Source organism: Grammomys surdaster, unplaced genomic scaffold (genome assembly GCF_004785775.1).
Source record: "Grammomys surdaster isolate TR1022 unplaced genomic scaffold, NIH_TR_1.0 172, whole genome shotgun sequence".
NCBI classification, from domain to species: domain Eukaryota; kingdom Metazoa; phylum Chordata; class Mammalia; order Rodentia; family Muridae; genus Grammomys; species Grammomys surdaster.
In genome coordinates, this window is record NW_021604620.1 from 98,978 (window position 1) to 120,617 (window position 21,640).

The 21,640-nt window shown below is 47.5% G+C and overlaps 1 protein-coding gene across 1 annotated transcript in view; it reads right to left on the reverse strand.

Annotated features, from left to right (window-relative positions):
* Limd1 (LIM domains containing 1) overlaps nt 1-16,712 on the reverse strand; it is a 43,364-nt gene extending 26,652 nt beyond the window's left edge. The window contains exon 1 of the mRNA XM_028767393.1: nt 14,789-16,712. Within this exon, the coding sequence (XP_028623226.1) occupies nt 14,789-16,169 (1,381 nt within the window). The 5' untranslated portion in view covers nt 16,170-16,712. The remainder of the gene's footprint in view (nt 1-14,788) is intronic.
* Nucleotides 16,713-21,640: the final 4,928 nt, after the last annotated feature.

A 21,640-nucleotide genomic window follows, 5' to 3' on the forward strand; every position in this document is an offset into this window, starting at 1 on the left:
ATCCAAGAATACTCATAAAATCAATACCAATAAGACTGGAGAGACATCTCACAAGTTAGCAGCATGCACTGCTCTTGTGAAGGACCACAGTTCTGCAGGCATAAAGTTATTGTGCACTGTGTAGTGTTTATCCTGTTGTTCAAATGCTGATTTCTCTGCCCTCACATCTTGTTGCACTCTGGACAGGGCATCGTAATGCTTGTGTCAAGAGTCTCCTGTCTCAGGATTGTGTAAACAATGTTCATCATTTATTCACTGCCTTGTCAGTAAAAGCTGGAGAAGCCAGTGACTAGGCAATAGAGAGAAGAGACTTCTGCCAGCCAGGAGAGGAGAGAGAGAAAGAGAGGAAGAAAAAGTCACCTTGAGGAAGGGGTACAGAGACATCAAGGCAGAACACATCTGAAGCCCAAAGGGTCAGAGCAATACAAAAATGCAAGTATCTTGTGCCAGGGGGATTTTAGCTGGGAGGTAGCCAGATTAGATTAAAGGATTAGAATAGAATTATAATGCCTAGTTATTATATTTCAAGTCGAAAATAAATCTCAGTCTCCCTGTGTCATTATTGGGGAACTAGCTAGGATAAAGAAAACAGACGCTGTATTAATTTACTGCATACGTTTATATTAAAAGGACTGTTAGAGAATTCCATCCCCAGCACCCACATCTGGCAGTTCACAACTGTCTGTAACTTCTGTGCCAGGGAGATCTGTTGTCCTCTTCTGGACTCAGACACAGACACAATTTAAAATAAAACAAACCCTTAAAAAAATTACAGAGACAGAAGTCAAGCTGTGGAGGCAACGCTGTGGGGTAGAGCACTAACAGCAAGCACAGGTCTCGTCCTAGTTTCTTCGTAGAGCAAACAGTTCTGTTGCTTGAATCCCAGTGGACCAGCTTCTGTACGCATGCACACGGAGGTCCAAGGCTGATAATGGAATCATTCCCTAGCTCCCTCCCACCTAACTCATGGAGAGAAAGTCTCTCATCAAACCCAGAGGTCACCAATATGGCTAGTCTTGCTCTGGGGATCCCCCGTCTCCACCTTCCAAAGCTGAACATAAAGGCAGATCACCACATCTACCCAGGATTTCTGTGAGTGCTGGGGAACCAAACCCCACTCCTTACGCTGGCTTGTGGGACAAGCACTTTAACCACTGAGCCCCACGATAATGAAAATTTATTTATATCAAGCCTGGAGTAGAATACGGGGCAAATCGTTAAAGCGTTTTTTCCTAGGAAATATTGCTTAATAAAACTTCCTGGCGCCGGGCAGTGGTGGCGCACACCTTTAATCCCAGCACTTGGGAGGCAGAGGCAGGAGGATTTCTGAGTTCGAGGCCAGCCTGGTCTACAGAGTGAGTTCCAAGACAGCCAGAGCTACACAGAGAAACCCTGTCTTAGGAAAAAAAAGGGCTGGCAAGGTGGTTTAGTGAGTAAAGGCACCTGAAATCCAATAATGAAACCTGACACCCTGAGCTCCATCCCCAGAACCTATATAAAGGTAGAAGGAGTGAGACAGTTCTAAGAGATGTCTCCTGATCTTAACACATACCTGACAAGAATGCCCACCCAGCGACCCACATACACACACACACACACACCCCTCCCACCCCACCCCACCCACACTGAGGAGGGAAGGAGGGAGAAGAGAGAAGAAAATCTTGTAAAGATGCCTCCCTTGGGGCTAGAAAGATGGCTCAGGGGTTAAGAGCACCGGTTGCTCTTGTAGAAGTCTTGTGATCACCTCCCAGTACTGACATCAGCACCTCACAATCACATGTAGTCCAGGTCCAGGGATCGGGTGTTCTCCTGTAGCCTCTTCTGGCACCCGCACGCCCTTCCAGACAGACACACATACTTATACATACACATATTTTTTTTTTAAAATAAAATCTTTTTCTAAAAAAAGATGTCCTCCTTTTATCCAGAAATGCAATCCAGTTGAAATGTGGGATCTCAGCTGAGATAATCTGTTATTTACTAAACCTGAACCCCGGTCAGTGACCGAACCACCTGAGCTGAGAGTCAAGGGACCAACAGGTGACAACCCCCACCTCAGGGTTCAGCTTGGCTCACTCTCTTAACACTGATACTACCTACTTAAACTGCCATCTATGTGTCCATGCACCTCACCTCTGTAGTCTCTGAAATCTTACACCCTGCCTCTGAACCTCCACTCAAGCCTGCAAGGCTGTGCTCTGCTCTGCCTGTCTCTAGCAGCCGTCACCTGCATTCATTAACACCTGTCTAACCATTGCAATGACCCCTGCACCTGTGCCAGCTCCAGTGAGGCTTCCGAACTCGAGGCGGCCTCTTTAACCTCTGTAGCCTGTCTGTCTGTCTGTCTGTCTGTGTCTGTCTCTGTCTCTCTCTCTCTTTCTCACATACACATACACACACACACACACGAGAGAGAGAGAGACACACACACACAGACACAGACAGACAGACAGACAGACACACACACACACACACAGAATTACTACATGAGACATGAAGTGTGTGATTTGAGAGCTAATTAGAAATTTTAAAAAGGAATGAAAGGTTCTGTTTGCCAGTGCCAGCTATAGAGAGGGAGCAGGACCTCTGACAAACTGTAAACTAACAGAGCTTGTGGGCTCATTACTAGTTACTGTACTGTCACTTTGCTTGTCATAGTGCGCTCATAATGCCTACAGAGATGACGGCTGTCTCCCTGAAGACATCTCATACAAGGATGTTAGAAACAACAAAGAACTGTGCTCACTCAGAGCTAAGTGTTTGTCACCCAATTTAACTTTAGCACCCCTCTTTCATCCTTAAATGTGCTTCATAAAGCTACCTTCGAATTCACTTAGAAAGGAAAATTTGTTTGTTTGTTTGTTTTTTACACTTATTTATGTGGGCTATGTGGCACATGTGTGTAGGTGAGAGGACAACCTGAAGAAGACAGTTTTTTGCTTCTACTACGTGGGTTCCAGGTACCAAACTCAGGTTTCAGGCTTGACAGCAAGCACATCACCTACTGAGCTATCTCACTAGCCCTAGAAAAGCATCGCAGAGATCTTGGCTGAGACATAGCCAGATTATTTTAGAGGATTGAAGTAAACCAGCTATTGTGCCTAAAAGCTTGACTAACTAAATCTCATAGTCTCCGCCTCATTTATTTGAGAGCTAGTCAGGATAGAGGAAAAAACTGTCACTTTAAAAATTGCACTAACACGTAAATCATGTTTAAAAGAGAATCAGAAGAGGGGTTGCCTGTGAATGGGCTCTAACTTGGAAGAGGTAACTTTCTGAAGGACAGAACTATTCTCTGTCTTCTTTGGAGTACATAGGTGCCAAAATAGATCGACCTCCACATTTTGCTGCACGAAAACAAGGTATTTAAAAACCAGTTACAGCCAGGCACGGCAGTGCACACCTTTAATCCCGGCATTCAGGAAGCAGAGGCAGGCAGATCTGAGTTTGAGGCCAGCCTGGTCTACAAAGTGAGTTGTAGGACAGCCAGTTCCAGAATCTCTACAGAGAAATCCTGCAGCTACAGCTGCAAACTCCTTGGCTCCTGCGATGGAGACTGGGTGTGGAGGCTGTGACTGCTAAGAGTGGACAGTGTATCGGCTGAGCTGGCACTAAAGGACAGATGGGCCGGAAAAGGGAGAGAACTGGACGTACAGACTTGCCTCTGAGCATTCAGTGCAGGCAAACACCTCCCAGAGGACCAGCTCCACTCTGCTCTCTGACCATGAACTTGGGCAGAGCTGTCTCTTCCACACACCACACACCTACCTCCACGCATGGGTCAGATAGAGAGCTGCAGTCACGGGCCACAGGCAGAAGAGGGGTTGCTGCCAGTTCCAGTCAATTCAGTTTCTCCCACTGAACTCTGGTCAACAAGGGGCCTCTGTTAAACCCTTGCCACCAGAGCACACAGCCCAGCTCTGTCAGGCCAGGCATGGACACCGCCTGGAACACCTCCCAGCCTGTGCCCCAACTTGGCTGCCTGCCATCTTCCCTCCCAACAGGCCTCTAGGGAGGCTTAAGATGAGGCAAAGCTATAGAACCCCACGGCATAGACAAGCAGAATGGTAGCCTTTAGTCTCCAGTGAGCCAATCTCAAATCATCTGTTTCTGGACAGGAAGCACTACCTTTGACATCCCAAACTCTGTGGGATGAGCAGTCTTAGTACTCTGCCTTCACTCACTAAACAAAAGAGTACATTTTAAGAAGCAGCAAGTTCTCTCAGCTGTGATCACCGCCCACTCCACCCTGCCCTGTGCAGCAGCTTCAGACCAGCTAGACCTTTTCCCAGGGAGCATGCACTCCAAGGCAGCAGCTGAACTCTCATCCTTGCCCCTGGTGCACAACCTTCTTGGCTGTGAAGTGGGTGGCAATCCTGAAATCTTCAAGACTCTGTGTCTCTGAACACATCACCTGGCATCATGTTTCAGATGGGAAAAAGTAACTAATGACGCGTTGACACTTTTGAGAATACAGTCATGCATCAAAAAACAGCAAGAGACCCACACTATCTGCCATATTCTATCTCGAGTGCTTCCAAAAAATTGAAACAAGCCAGGTATGATCTCACATTTTCAAACAGCCATACTTCAAGAGTGAAACTACTGAATAATATTTTGCTTAGCCTGTCATATCCAAAAGTCTCATTTTAACATAAAATTTATGTGATATATATGTATATATATATATATGCACATATGTATATATACATATATATATATATATATACACACACACACACACACACACACATGTATATATCTATGAAACATGAACTTTGGTATGTTCCTGCTTCTATCTCCAAAGGCACATCACAGGTTTGAGCCACCACACCCAGCTCATATAGAAATACTAATAAGCATTCTTTCTTCACACCAAATCTTCAAACTCCAGAGTACATTTCATTCTTAAAAGACTTCCCAGCTCCGACGGACCACCTTGTGACGTGCTTAACAGAGACATGACTTCAGTCTCCCACACTGGATAGCTCAGATAGCTACATCAGCCAACCTCATGTTCACTACAACCAGATGCTCTTTTTACTTATGGGAAAACAGAGGCGCAGAGCAGACCCATGCGAGGCCCACGTTTGTGTGACTCTGCATTCCCACAAACAGCTCCAAGTCTGACTTGGTGTAATAGGAATGTCCCTTCAGAGAGAACCACATGTTCCAGCCAGCACGTACTTCTGCTTTATCCCAATCTGCCTGGGATTTGGTGAGCCTGTCCCTGGGGGTTTTGCGGGGCTCTCTAAGGGACCAGGCAGAAGCTACTCTACCCCCACCCCGTGTGAGTGCCTAAGCTGCCTGCAGCTTCCTTGACTTCTTCCTCCCCGTCCACTCTCCCCACATCCTGAGCTGTTCTTTCCACTCCCTAGAGCAGGCTTCAGAAGTTACTTCTGTCACACATCTATTTCTGGATAGCCAACCTCCACATAGTCTTAGAGACCTGACCTGGGCTATTGGGAGATTTTAAAAGTGATGCAAAGAACACCTTGGGGTAGCATGAGGTGGGATTGGGGGGGCCTTCAACTGTTCTCCACTTCACCCCATCCCTGTCTCCCAGTTCATGGTACGACTCTTGGCTAGCCCCCTAAGTCTCCAGGGAACACAATGCCTCACTAGGAGATGTCAATCACCCAAAGGACATGCCAGCCAAAGAACTAGAGAAGAGAAGAGAGGTGGCTCCTGGTACTTCAGGGAAGTCTCACTCAGTCAGTGACATGAGCCTGGTCTAGATCAAGTCAAAATTAACAGAGCGCAAACCTCGTGGAGACCGCCACACCCTGTGTGATTTCATGGATATCAAAACTTAAATTCGTCAGGGCACTGTGCACACATGTTTTTCACACCTTCCTTCTATCAGGCTGTTCCACCGTCACTGGCTTCTCTGCAAGCAGAAGGGGAAAATTTTTCAAGCTCACCAACACACAAACTTGTTCCTCCTTCCCAAGTGATGAAAAAACACATAGTGTCTAAAGAAGACTCTGCCCAAGTTAACCAACACATGTACACACACACACACATACACACACACATATCATTATCATCATCATTGTCATCGTCGTGGTTGTCATCATCTGAAGATTCCGCCTGAACCACTGTCACTCTTAGAGATGAGAATGCCCTCCTATTAAACAGTAGGAAAACCTGCACAGCCTGAAAACGCAGGTCATCCAGTCCCCAGAGAGCAGAAGACTGCTCAAGCTTACACAGTCCAAAAGCAGCACACTAGGGTCCTGCTCCCCACGTAGTTGGTTAACACCAGGGACAGCTCTGTCAGCAATCTCTACAGAGCCAGCCACAGCTGCCCCTGAGGTCCACCTCTTTCTAAAATCGCCACTGCACTGAGTCATCAGGTATTGCAATCAAGCATTGCAGATTGCGGCAGAAGGAGAGCAACAGACAACAGCAGATTCAAAAACCTCAGGGTGGGGCCTGACCATACGAACCACCGTGGTCCCACCCTGCTAAAAGGAAAAGCCTGGAGGCTCCGGAGAATGGGGAAGCTGCAGTTTAAGGTCAGAAGGCAAATCTGCTACTGACGCTGTCTGAAATGGCCACCACCTGTTGTCCACCACAACGCTGCTGTAACACAATCACCCGATTTGGGCTCTGCATGATGGGTGTGGGGAACTTGTCACTTGGCCCTCCACCTTGATCATTATAGCTCCCAAAACTTTTAAAAGACAAGCAGCATCTGGCAAGCTTCCATAACTTTATGTATAACAGGCTCCTGCCTGATATGTTCTCCTCAAACCTCCCATAACCAAGGACACAGAGATAAACCACACAGAGCAAGAAAGAGGAGGAAGGAACTAAACCATGTCTTCACTCAAAGCTTATAAAACTTAAAAAATACTCCAGCTGTAGATCCTAAAGTCATCTACTTGAAATGGTCAAGAAGAAAGTCTCCCACGGCAAGACTGTCAGATCCCATGTCCAGCGGGTTTCCCCAGGAGGGATAAAATGAAAAACAAACTCCGGAGTAGATATAAATATTCTCTGGCCAATACCTCCTGTTTTGGAAAATCCGGTGACCTGTTTTGTTTCAGCGTAAAGCTTCTGTTCAGCTTGCCAGATAGACTCAGCATAGTTTCATCTAAGTTTGGTTCCTGTCCCTCTGGACACTGCCTGGGGACAAGTATACAGAATGTTTCCAAGAAAAGTGTGGTCTAGCACACTCCAGCTATGCCTACAACACTCTGGGAGGTCACACAAGCACTCCCAATAGTGTAGGCCACTCATAATAACCCACATGCCTGAGTGGAACATGAACAGTCGGAGGCTGGGCACTGGGCAGCCTCGTTCCCTGTACACACACACACACACACACACACACACATACACACACACACAGAGAGAGAGAGAGTCCTATCACAGCACGGGAGGGAGGCACTTCTAGGGGAACAGGCTCCTAAGCAGAAGATGACATAGATACGGGACAGAACTGCAAGACAAGGAAGGCTCTAGCTACCCTAGATAGTGTGGGTGCCAGAGAAGAAGAAAGATCCAGTAAGCTCTGTGGTTAGGAAGCCCTTGAACTTCCAGAAATACTGGATATAGGTCATGGTCTGCAGCTCAGTATCAAGGCCCAACAAAGGTGCTTGGTCAGTGGGCTAAGCAGATTATTGAACTCTTAGGTACCTTACTTTGCCCATCTGTAAAAGGGGAGGTAGTAGGGTTATAGAGAGGATAGAAAATACACGTGGTATGCTACAAAAAGCTCTTGACAAACCTTACCCAACTATTGAGTGTGCTGACTCAATTAAAAAGTCAGTCCTTACACCTTCCCACCCTAAAAAGCATCCCTCCATTTCTTCTGTACAAATCCACTGAGCTTATTTGATGTGAGGCACTGGGACACAGAAGAAAAGACCAGGGCAAACAGAGTGAGGCCCCAGGCCATTATTCTGTGTCAGATGATCAGCAGAGGCCCAGCACTGTCTAGGGTGCCACGGACATCCAGGGTGGTGGCCAGGGACATGCCGGTAAAAAAGGACACATACCACGAACTTGTGGCCCCAGGTGTTCTTAAATCAATGACTATTCTTAAGGTAAACTCCGAGTTCTTTCTAAAGCAGTTAATTTTTTTGTTTTGTTTTTATAATTATTTAATACATACATACATACACACATACACACATACACACACAAACACAGGCATGTGTGTTTGCTCATATCACAGCATGACTATGGAAGTCCAAAAACAATTTATGGGAGTCAGTTCTCCTTTTCCACTATGAGTTTCAGGGACTGAACTTAGTCAGGTCATAGGTCATGGCAACAAGCATCTGTGTCCACTAAGCCATCTCTCTGGCTCTTCAATACACTTTTGATTGTGTTTTACTTTATTTTTTTTTTTTTTTGAGACAAGGTCTCATGATGTAGCACAGCTTGGTCTTGAACTTAGAGCAATCCTCCTTACAGAATACTGGGATTATGGGTGTGTAATACCCCACACACTTCATCTTTTTAATTATGTTTTCCAGTTGGGCATAATGGCCATTTCCTTTGATCCAGTAGTTCTCAACCTGTGAGTCAAAACTCCCGAAAGGGTCGAATATCAGATAGCCTGAGTAGCAGATAGTTAGATTACGATTCATAACAGTAGCAAAATTACAGTCATGAAGTAGGAATGAAATCATTTTATGGCTGGAGGTCACCACGACATGAGGAATTATATTAAAGGGTCGAAAAATTAGGTTGAGAACCACTATTTTAATCCCAGCACTCCAGAGGAAGAGGCAGGTGGATCTCTGTGAGGCCAGCCTGGTCTACATAGTAAGTTCTAGAACAGCAAGAGTTACATAATAAGACCCTGTCTCAAAAGGAAATGCAAAGATAATTACGTGTTTTCCAGAATACACAAAGAAAGAATGGTTACTACTTATCATTGACAATGTAACTAAAAACAAAGCTTTTACTAGCAGTTTGGAAAGGAGATGGGCCTAGGAAACCGGATCTGGATTTCTCCAGGTGTTCACAACAACTAATGATGGTGCTCGGACCCTCTTGGCTGACTAGCTAAAATCCAGATATTGATCACACCCAGTGCCACAACTTAAGACTTCTGGGCCTGAACAAGACACTCGGAGGCTCCTAGCTCAGCAGAGATCGGCTTCTCAGCATCAACCCTTGGGCTGCTGGCAGCATTAAGCCAGAATACCTGGATTTCTGATTCTGAGTGAGTCCTTTCTTCCACAGTTCTGCCTCCTAGCAGCAAGTAGGCAGCAAACAAAAAGAAAACAAAAATTTCTAGAGGCTCTAGCAAGAATGGTCATGTCAAAAAATCAGTTTTGTTCACGCTCTGAAAGGAGGGATGGGGGGGGGTTAAAGAAAAAGAGTAGGGACACACCCTCCCAAGGATGGGAAGACCTCAGAGAGAAGGCATGATGGGACAGGGAACTGCTGGTGAAGAAGCCAGGTCAGTTACAGCTCTGTTTCCAGAAAATCAGGATGCCTAGAGGGAGATGGGCAGGCAGGTATCTATCTGTTGGAAACAGCCAAGGCAGTTGGGGGAGTTCCAGTGCAGGTGGGATTGCAGAGTACTCAGGGACCTCAGGGGAAGTGCAGATTTTACCACGGTGCCAGATCTGATTCTGACCCCTATGTCCTTCCCTATCATCTCAACCAGGAGCAGAGGGCCCAGCAGGAACTGCCCCAGATGCCCGGTGCATCTGTGAGATTGATTGAGGGGGGTACAGCTCTGAATGAAGCCTAGAGACTGCCTGGTCATGTGCCCCTGACATCTCTGAAGGGAAAGCACTGCTAAGCAGGCACAGGGCTGAGATGTGGGTGAGAAGAAGCCTTTCAGAAGACACAGAGGACCAAAATATTATCTGAATCCTAACCACTGACCACACAGAAGGCATCCCTGTCAATTCCTCAGGTCATATCCTGCAGTAGGGCATTCTGTATACCAGTGTCACTAACTCCTGGCCATCCCTAGACCTCATTTCACTCGGATGACTCATGGACTTTCCACTCACCCCCAAATACACTGTGGCTTCAGGAAGATGAGCAGGTCCAAGGTCATCTTCAGCTAGAGAGCTCAAGGCTAGCCTGGGCTACATAAGACCCCTGTTTCAAAAAAGTAAAAGTAAAGAAAGACAAAAATGTTACACAGAGGAACAGGCAGGACAGTCTGGTCTGTGATGACTTCTTGTTTAGGCTGCTCAATTCACCCTCTACATAGCCTCTAAAATGAAACCAGTGGGCCTTGATGGGCCCAGGCAGGGACAGAGCCATTCCTAGGGGAAATCATATCCTGTGTCCTGGTGCCTAAGTACAGGGTCAAGCACTGAAAAGCTGAAGACAGAGTAAGTCTCTCTGTGTCTTTATAGGTGGGGAGAGGTCCATTCTCTACTTCTGGGGAAAAGAGACTCTTCTACCTATGTTTTCTAATCTTCAGATCTTCACCCATGAACATAGCAGAGGGGGACAGAGCCTTCTCCCAGCTGGGGAAAAGCTTGCATTCTCCTGGGTAGATGAACAGAGGATATCTAAGCCAGACCTGGGAGACCATTAGTCCCACCTAAGAGGAAAAAGCTGGGGTGGTCTGGGGGCAAGTCACTGAACCTTTGTGTCACAGTTCCTTGTTTATAACAGAGAACAAGCTGTGAATGGCTGGCAACAGTGTCTCCCAATGCTTGGCCTTCACCAGACAGCAGCTGTTATCAGAACCAGGGTGCCCAAGGTAACATGTCCTTCCCAGCACCAGAAGTGCAGTTGTGGTGGGTGTTCATTGATGGAGCAGTGACCCAGTTGCTAGTGTGAGACTGGCGGGTAGCCTTCGCTTGTCATCAGCCCTAGGGGGACTACCCCAGCTGTACAAACCACTCCACCCAAGGTCACTCAACTCCCAGGGCAACCCACATCCAGTGGCTGATCCCTGAAGGAAGTGTGTGAAAGCCGGGTCAAGACAACATTAGACTTTGCTGCCTCCCTATGGGGTCAGATGTGGACCCCAAGAGTACCACTCAGTGAGCACCCTCCAAAACAAAGTCTCAGAGTTAGCTTCCAAGAAAGCCAGGCTGAGATGGTGCTTTGGGCCTTAGTAAGGGAGGAGAGGACCCAGATTGAGGAGGAAAAGTTAGGGCCTAAATAAACAAGGCCATGGCACCCTGAATCTCCATCTCCTCTCGGTGGCATGAACAGCTTCATGAAAACAGAAGTTCTTCTGTGTGAACAGTATCTTCTAAGAGCAATGAGCACCAGGGAATCCGGGAGCCCAAAAGCATCCCCGACAGAGCACCAGCGGCATTCACCCTGTGAGATGAAGTAAATCAGGCAGAAAGATGAATACCACATACCGTCATTGAGATATAAAAGTTTAAGAGTTGATTTCAAAGAAGCAGAGAACAGACCAGTGGTTACCAGAGCAGAACAGAGACTGGGTAGGGTGGGAAAGGATGAGCCAGGACTGGACAGGAACAACATCTCATGTCTTATACACGGTGTGTGGTGTGTGGTGTGTGGTGTGTGGTGTGTGGTGTGTGGTGTGTGGTGTGTGGTGTGTGGTGTGTGTGTGTGTGTGTGTGTGACGACAATAGCTGAGGACAGATGACTGGATGTTTCCAGGGACCTAATAGGATTGTGAAACACAAAGAAATGACAGGAGTCTGAGGAATGGCAATACCAAGCGCCGCCATTTGCCTCCTGTCCTTTGTGCTGAAATGGTATGCCGTCTACTGTTTCATAAATATGCACAATTATATTTCCTCATGGGCTAGAAAGAGCCACAGAAGAGTCCCAGAGAACACAGGGGCACAGTGGAAGGAAATAAGGCCTGTCTAGACACATAAGGGAGCCCGAGGCAGTAGCTAATATCCATCGTCACAGCACTCATGGAGCTGAGACAGGAAGGTCATTGAGAGCTATGGCCTAAGCTATAGAGTGGGACCCTGTCTCAAGTTTTAATTAATTAATTAATAATTAAAAACAAAAACAACACACAGAGATATACAACGACATCCATGCAAAGTTAAACTAACAAATAATCAAAACCAGGGCCAGCGAGATGGCTCAAAAGGTAAAGGCACTTGCTGCCAAACCTGCCTCCAGGGCCCACATGGTAGAATAAGAACTGACTCCCACAAGTGTTCCTCTGACCTCCATACACATACCACGGTACCCACCTACCCCTCCCCCATTAATAAAAGGTTTAAAACCATTAAATAACCAGAAACTGGGTATCTTCAGAATCCAACAGCATTCACTGGCCGTGAAGGGGAAGAGACAAACGCACTGCCCAGAATCAGATGCTCAAGAGACACCTTCAGTCTAGTTCAGGAAGGTATCTAGGCTAACAAACCAGACGTCAGTCTTTCTTGCTTCTGACTAGAGTTCTACTGACTGATAGTGAGAGGACACCTCAGCTCCCTTTGGCAAAAGTGCTGTGCCATGAAATAATATCCTACCTGGAAGCAAAAGTTTAATACATGACTTAATATATTCCGAATCTTGCAAGTACTATGAGACCCTAGGGAGGGGGAAAGGCCTGGGTAATTGGTTAAAGGCAAGGGAGGGCTGCCTGGGAAAGCGCACAGTCTGTCAAAACTTGCCTGCTGAGCCCTTAAAGGGAGGAATTTTCCTGCCACAAGATTAGTCAGAGATAGACATTCCACCATCAAAGCAGCCACAGGGCAGACTCTCCCCTGCCGTGAGCTCCACAAACTCCACCCTTTCCCTACAAAGGTACGCAGTGGTCCCATCATTCCTTGACCTTCGAGCTTCTGCCCAAACGGAATCTTCTCAGTTGAGACCTCACTTTACGACCCAGATCAAAACAAGTAATGTCACCCACAGGACAAGGCGTCATCCTAAAATTTCTCTCTCCCTTGTACTTGATCATTTCCTACTGCTTGTACTGTCTATCCACTGTGATTCCCAAGGCCTGGCCCGGAGCACAACCCCAGACAGGTGATCAATGCTTGGAGAATGAATGAATAGAGTATGGGTCAATATCAGTGTTCTGATGGTGAACATGAACTAGCACCCCTGAACAAATGGTTTTGTTCTATGAGCTTTAAATTAAAAACAGTAAGTTTAAATTAAAAGATACACCACATCTCCAGCTAAATATTATTTCTCAAGGTCAGTCTTTGCAAACAAGATGGGGCAGTTCACAGCAAGAAAGTGCTTTACACTTAAAACAAAACAAAACAAGGAGCTAGAGAGTTAGCTCACCAGTTAAGAACACTTGTTGCTCTTGTAGAGGACCCAGGTTCGACTCCCAGCACCCACATAGGGGCTCATAACCATCTGTAACTCCAGTCCCGGGCAATCTGAAGCCCTCTCCTGATTTCTACCAACATTAGACATGCTTGTGGTACACATACACACATACACACAGACAAAACACTCACATACATAAAATAATAAAATAAATAAATCTAAGAAGAAACCACTTAACAGCAACCATGACCTCTGATTGCTGAGTGTCGTGAGCACTAGTTCCCAGAGCTGCTCATAATAAGCAGAGCTCAGCACTACTATGGACTGCACATATGCCCACGGCCCGTCTCTTTGGGCTTGTGACCCTCCCAAGGTCTCAGGACAAATCGGTTCTTTCGGAGAGTAGGAAAAAGCCAGCATCTTTCCCTCAAGGGCCTTCCCTGACTCAGCCCTCCTCTACTGGTGGAGCTACTATTTGGTAGGACTTAGACTTTGGAGAAATCATGAACCCATTACTCATGAAGCCAAAAATGGAAAGAGAAAAAAAAAAATAAAAGATGAAAAAAGCCACAGACTCCTAAGCACAGGCTGTCTTTCCAAGTCACCCTCCCATGAGACAGGCCACTGTTTTTAACAAAGGAATACAGCTACTTTCTTGTTGCCTCCAAACCCCATGCAGAAATAAAAGTTGAAGCCAGTCGTCTGTAAAGAGTTTGTGGCTTTTTTTTTAGAAGAGAGAATGAAATCTGCAACCTTGGGTAAGAGCCTCAGGAAGCACCTTCATCTTCTTTCAGGCCACACCTGTGGGTATCACCTGCTGCGGCTGGTGCCTGGGTGTGGACTGAGTCAAGAGGCACCCAGCCCATTTGTTGTTGTGATCCTGCAGAATTAGCTCTCCTTGGATCTTCTTACCCTGAGTTCCTGCTGCAGCAGATCAAGGAGGGGCTAAAGATTTCCTTTTGGAACCAGCATCTGGGCAAAGATACGATGCTGGTACAGGTCTACCTGCAGAACCACCATACTGAACAGCAGGCAAGAACAAAAGCCACACATTCCACACTCTTACACCATGTAGAACAACCATAAGTTTGGCTCTAGGAAAAATGTTCCAATTCAAGTCCAGCTCAAGCCAGTCACTGCAAGAGGCTTGAGGTGGTACCTCAGACCGTAGAAACTCAAACACACAGCATATCCCTCTTTTTCTGTTTGTTTGTTTGTTTGGTTGGTTGGTTGGTTTGGTTTGTCAAGACAGGGTTTCTCTGTCCTAGAACTCATGCTATATAGACCAGGCTGCCCTCAAACTCAGAGATCCTCTTGCCCCTGCCTCCAAAGTGCTGGGATTAAAGACATGCACCACCACCTCCCAGTTTCACTTCCCTTTTTTGAGGACAGTTATGAGCAATCCCAACCTGCTTCACAAGTGCACACACGGGTAACTCCCGTACGCAAAGGCTGCCTTCTGCCCACAGCTGCTTTCAAGTTTCTAAAGGAGCAGAAGTAGCTGAAAGACGAAGGAGAAAACAATAGCAGGCCACTTCAAGATCGGCTGTAGCATCCTAGTGTGGACACTGTCACTCCACCGCAGGCAACTCCAAAGCATCTTACTTACCAAAGTAGTCTGCTTTGGGGTGAGCATCCATCTCTCGCTCCAGACGCTGGGTAAGGGCTTCTAATTTCAATTCCGCAGTGGTGGGTCCAAGCTCTGGGCCTGGTGCAAGGGTCTGGCAGGGCAACCTCACCCTGGAGGGGGTGGGGCTCTCTGGGAGCACAGGTCCCAGGCTACTGTCAGTGGACCTGCTGGGAGGACTCTCTTTACAAGATAACTCAGACGGAGTGGACATTACCGGATGGACATTACTGGTGGGGCTGGGCTTGGGACTAGTGCCAGACTCCACGCATCCAAGCTTAGCATCCAGCCCAGTGGTCACACCTGACTGGGCACTGTCCGTGCCAGTTGTTGAGGATAATGGAGCAGAAACAGAGAGGTAAGACTCAGGCCCATGCTGGAGCCAAGGCTGAGTGTCCACAAGGGGTTTGAAGACCCTGCCTGAAGCCTCATATCCCAGACCTGAATCTCTTCTGGGACAAGCTCCTTGGCTAGCGCTGCTAGGGACCATCGGTGCTGAAACAGTTGTGCCCTTGGGTTGAGCTGAGGTCCCATTCTCCAAGCCCATGGAAGAAAAGCCGAGGTTCACACGCTGAGAGGAGGCAGTGGACCAAAGGCCTGTTGGCTTCTCACTGCTATGGCCACCCATGCCACCGTCTTGGCCACTTATGCCACTTTCAAAAGACCTGCCAGAGCATACAGAGAGCTGTGGCTGGTAAGGGTGACGGTCCCCACAGGATCTGGGCAATTGGGAATCATTCCCTGGGCAACCAGGCCATCCACTCCCTACACTCAGACTCGTGCTGCTAGGGGATTCCTCTGGTTTATCACCCAACTGTGGGCTTGCCAAAGAGAAATTGTCATAATAGTCTCCGTGAGTGAGGCAGGAAGGGTCTTCACAGGGACCCAGACCGTGTAAAGCAGGTCTCTGGGAACTCACAGGCCCCTCCCTGGAAGCACAGTTCTGACTGCCAGGTCTTGCACCATGGGCAGATGGCCTGGTCCTCTGCTCCTGGGATGGGTATGAGGGCTGCACGGCCGCAGTGGTGGTAGCTAAGCTAGGTGCCACTGTTGGCACAGCCAGAGGAGGCTTAGCCGCCCCATCTGCAGCCAGCTTGCTGCTCACACCCTGACGGTTCCCACCGTTGACAGGGCTTCTGACTGCCCGAGGTAGGGCCTCCTCTTGTAGAAGCTGCTGGTGCTGCTGTTGTTGGAGGTGGATTTTGGCCATCTTGGTCGCGAACACCCTTCGAGTTTCCTCAAATTCTGGGTTGTTGCCAGCACCCTTGTCCACCCGGAAGAGCCCATCCTTGGAGGCCTCATACATGTTCAAGTCCTCGATGAACTTACTGGCCTCAAGGCCGAGATCATCGTATTTATCCATGTTGTAGATCAGTGTCCGGGGCCTAGCCTGGTACAAGGTGTGTATGGGGTGGGGGAGAGTTGGGTGCTGGTCGAGGTTTCAGGTCCAGCCCAAGGCAGATAAAGATTCCCACCTGCTCAGCGAGAAGGTCATGACTCCAAAACTTTCAGTCCAGCCAAAGTTGAGGCCTTCAGGCCTGCGGCGCTAAGTTTACTTTCAGACTTCTTTTCCCCTGGGGAGAGTCCACGTGGGGGCAGAGTAGCCTTCAGTCCCTGCCCGGCCTGCTTAGAAAAGTTCCCTTCTCCAAGTCATAAAACCCAAAACAGGCGAAAGAAGACAGAGAACGTACCCAGAAAAAGTAAGCTCACATCCACGTCTGGCAACCGAACTTGCAAACGCACTGGGCAGCCCCCGGCCTGGGGCGGGCGGGCAGGCGGCCGGATCCAGCCGAGCTCACTGCAGCCGCGGCGCGCGGCCCATTGTCCGATGGCGGCGGCCGGCGGCGGGACGCGGAAGTGAGCGCGCGGGCAGTCGATCTCCGGAGCTCGCTGGCCGGCTGCGCCCGCCCCGGGCCGCTCAGGGGCGCGGGCGGAGGCCTGGAGGGCGGGCCGGGGCGCGGGCGCCCCCTGCAGGCCAACGGTGCGCACGCCGCGCTTCGGCGTCCCTCGCTGGGCACTGGGAGAGAGTCGCAACCGCTGCCGGATAGTCGAGGGTGCGCCGAGCCCCCCTCGGATCCCCTCGAGTGTGCCGCACGGGCTCCACCCCTGGCAGCGCTGAGGGAGTCTCCAGGGAGGGAACACGGCGTCTGGAGTTCGGTGTCCAGGCCCCTGGCTGCTTGAAGCGCCGTTTCCCCGAGGAACGGGACGACAGGCTCTAAGGAGCTCAGCTGCAAAAAATCCTTAGGGTGTTGCTGTGTCCGGGTCTCTTTGCAGAGAGGCTGAGGCAAAGAAGGACCAGAGCCCCAGAGGTCCACACAATCAGCAAAGCATAGAAGGAGGGAGGCCCAGATCCTCTGAAAGAAAGAAAAGAGTGGGGGGCGGGATTAAAGCGATCCCTTGGAGCGCATTTGTGTTGGACGTCCTAAGTGTGCTCAGAGAGACCTGTCGTCCGTACTGGGTTTCTTGAACCTCTAGCTGGTCCTCACCACTCCAGGTTGCCAGGGCTCGCAATAACATACATAGCTCCTAGGTGACCGGGGATAGTCCCGCACAGCCGCCAGCATGATCTAAAACAAATTCCAGGCCTGTCACTCTTGATCTTCAACCCTCAAGGCTTATTTTGAAGACACGCCTTCACTTCTCCTACAAACAGGCATGACTGCTCCACCTATCCTCCCTCTGCTTTGGGGCTTTCCCTCCCTGAACTCCCGGTGGATGGAATTTCCTAGTGCCTGCATAGAGCCTGCTCATGACCCGGTGGCTCTTCTCTCCTCCCCAGCTAAAATCACCTCCCCATAAACTTACCCCAACCTACAACCCCTTTATTTCCTGCTTGGTTTTGAACACTATTTAAATCCAGGGAGCTGAAGTCACTAACCTGCAGGCTTCCCCGCATCTACTTTACATGTTTCTAGGTCTCTCCTTATACTACCTACTGAGATGTAAACGTTATGCAAACAGTTCTTAGCATTTTTGTTGTTTTTTTGTTTTGTTGTTGTTTTTCAGGAATCATGGCAAGAAAATGAAATCTGTACGTGTTTAACCCAAACACATTTTTTTTCCTGAGTATTTTCTACCCTTGTTTAGATTCGGAGCTCTAGATACGGAAGGTCAACTCCAGCTGTTGGTCTGCATATCCTTTTTGTTTGCCTGCTGGTCAGTTATCCACTTCATTACACCCGTATATGTGCTGGATTTGGTTGAACATATATATCTTGGTGAATCGCTATAGAGCTGTGACAAGGAACAAGTAAGATAATACATATGGAAATGCTTATATTCTTATATTCTCTAAACGCAAGAATGGTTCACTGACCTGTAGACTCTGAATGTCCAGGATATTTGTTGAAAACTAAGAGTCCCAGGCTCCAGCCCCAAACTACTGACCCCAGATTTGCATTTTACAGCATCTGTGGGATGGGAAGACTATTTGCACAATACAATTTGATGAAGCAGTATACTAGAATTAGGTTTTAAAGAGTTATTTTATTTTTTAAATTATATGTATATGTGTGTGGGGGTGGGAGAGAGAAAGAGAGAGCAGATGTTCTTGTAGGCCAGAGAGAGAATCAGAAACCCCAGAAATGGAGTCACAGGTGTTTTCCCATGTAAGTACTAGGAACTGAACTCCAGTCCTTTGCAAGAGCAATATGTGTTCTTTACTGCTGAGGCATCTTTCTAGCCCAGGATTAAATATCTTTATTTCAAAACCATCTCCCATACCTAGAGCTACAACCAGTGGTAGAACACTTGCTGAGTATACTCGAGGGCCTGGGTTCCATCCCCAAAACAACCACGAAATAATAACAGCAGCTTATAAAGATGGCGTCCTATATACCATCATGAGAGTGATTCTTAGAAGTGCTGGAAAATGGGGAGATGGGTCAGTAGTTAAGAGCACTAGCTGTTATTCCAGAGGACCTGGGTTTGATTCCCAGCATCCACATGGTGGCTCAATGCACCAATTGGCTGCTCCAATGCCCTCTTCTGGTCTCTCTAGGCACTGCATGCATGTGAAACATATACTTGTGAGCAAAACACAGATACACAATGTTCAAAATGGTCAGGAGGCTGTGAATGTTTTACTGCTGCTGTTCAATTCAATACTGACGAGATCAAAAAAAATTTCTAATTCTGCACACAGAAATTATTTATTTAATTAATGCCACATTTATGTGCCAAATTAATGTGGCATTTATTTAATGTCACAATTATTTAATATAGGACACTTTTGTCTGTCTCATGTATTTGAAAACATGTGCTGACTAGTATCTCAAAGGATGTGTTCGCCGGGTGGTGGTGACACATGCCTTTAATCCCAGCACTTGGGAGGCAGAGGCAGGCGGATTTCTGAGTTTGAGGCCAGCCTGGTCTACCAAGTGATTTCCAGGACAGCCAGGGCTACACAGAGAAACTCTGTCTCGGAAAAAAAAAAAAAAAAAAAAAAAAAAAGGATGTGTTCAGGACTTGTAAGATGGTTCAGCGGGTAAAGGCACTTGCTGCCAAGCCTGATGTCCTGAGTTTGATTTCCAGAAACTATACAGTAGCTCCGACTCCTCCAACATACACTAAATGAAAGGATGAATTAATAGATGGATGGGTGGGTGGATGGATGGGTGGATATTTTCTAAATGTATTTATTCTTGTCATCAGTTGTTTTTTTTGGTGGTTTTTTTTTTTTTTTTTTTTTTTTTGGAGACAGGGTTTCTCTGTATAGCCCTGGCTGTCCTGGAACTCACTCTGTAGACCAGGCTGGCCTCGAACTCAGAAATCTGCCTGCTTCTGCCTCCCAAGTTCTGGGATTAAAGGCGTGCGCCACCACCGCCCAGCATGTATCAGTTGTTTAAAAAGCAAAATATTTCTAGATCTGGTGGTGTATTCCTAGTTACTCAAGAGAGTAAGTTAGGAGAGTCATAAGTCTGAGGCCTGTCTGGACTAAAAAGTAAGTTCAAGGTAGCATAGACAACTTAGTGAGACTCTGTCTCAAAATTAAAAAAACAAAAAAAAACACAAAAAACAGAGGGCTGAGTGCTGGCGATTTGTCTTGGTGGAAGATCATTTGACCATTTGCCTATCATAGGCAAGGTCCTAAGTTTGATCATCAGCACTATAAAAATTAGAGACTGAAAACATACCGTAGGTAGCAGAGCCCGTTTCAAAGCTGGCAGGAACGACCTAGTGAGCAGGGCCTGTGGAGAAAGCATTGTTAACATGGAAGGAAGAGGAGTGTGGGGAGACATCCTGCAGAGACAGGGCCTGAACTCCAATGCACTGTCCTGCTCAGGAATAGAGAGGAAGGGTTTTGAGTAAGCAGTGGGCTAGCAAGGACAATGACACTGAGATCTTATTAATAGAATGGAAGCCCTTCTAATAGCCTGGAGTTTTTTTCCCCCAGTGGAGTAGGAAGTGAGAGGGTAGCTAAAATCACGGAAGTGCCTGTTGGAAACTGGCCATCTTGTGGAGCAAGTGTGAGTGGCCCGAAGACAGGAAGGCCCTCTGAGCTCCTCAGCCCCACCTGGAGTCTCTGGACATAAAGTTCATCAAAGTGAGTTCACTGTGATAGCTTGTGCTTCTCTAATTCAATCCATTTGATTGGTAAAAGGGAAAGCTGGACCAGCTAATCAGGACCGGCTTTGGCCAGCTAGGAGCAGTGTACCAATCCGAGGCTTTTCCTCTGCCTAGAAATCTCTTCCCAAGATAAGCAATTTCCAGCTCCCACTTAAGCCTGTTTCCTGGGGAAGCACATCCCAGCACCCTCTCCAACACATCTCTCCCTGACACACAGAGAACTTCTTCCTTATTGTTTTTATCAGTCTCCTCATTAAAATGCAAACCTCGCCAAACCCATGGGCCTTTGCTTCACTATTGTACCCCAAGGAACTCAGAACAGTACCTGATACATGACAGTCACTCGACACCCCACCCCAAGAGGTATTCACAGTATAAAAGGGATCACAGCTTTCGCCACCACAGGTAGAAAAATTTAACTGATTACTCAAACTTATAGAAACAAACAAATAAAAGCCATCCTGTTAGCCTTATAAGCATGTGTGTCTCTGCAATCCTTCTGCAAAGCTTAACTGATTATCTTGTAACTAAACATTTGATCCAAAACATTTCATGATTTTTTGTTTTCTTTTGTTTTTTGTTTTTCGAGACAGGGTTTCTCTGTGTAGCCCTGGCTGTCCTGGAACTCACTCTGTAGACCAGGCTGGCCTCGAACTCAGAAATCCATGTGCCTCTGCCTCCCAAGTGCTGGGATTAAAGGCGTGTGCCACCACCACCCGGCTAGTTCATGAATGTTAATGATCCATGGTTTAGTCAGGAGAATGACTTCAGCCAGATGTGGTGGCCTGTGCCTGTAAGCCTAGAACTTGGCAGTTAGAAGCAGGAAGATCAGGAGTTGAAGGTCATCCCCTAGTAAGAGTGTTTGAGTCCTACCTGGGCCATATGAGACTTTTGTCTCACAAAACAAAAGCAACCACAAAACAGAAAGTATATGAGACGACGTGCTCTCATATATGTGTGTGTGCATTTTAATATAAAATATATTTTAAAATATCTATTTACTAACTGGGCATGTAATTTCAGCACTCAGAAAGCTGGGCAGAACAACCTGCAAGAATTTGAGGCTAGCCTGAGCCAAATAGTGAGTTCCAGGTCTGTCTGGGCTTACGTGAGACCCTGTCTCAAAAATGCAGGAAGGTTTAGGATGTAGTTCAGAGGACAGTGCTTTCCTGGCATGTGTGACTCTTGGTTTGAGCCCTGAACTAAAAGAAGAAGAAGAAGGAGGAGGAGGAGGAGGAGGAGGAGGAGGAGGAGGAGGAGGAGGAG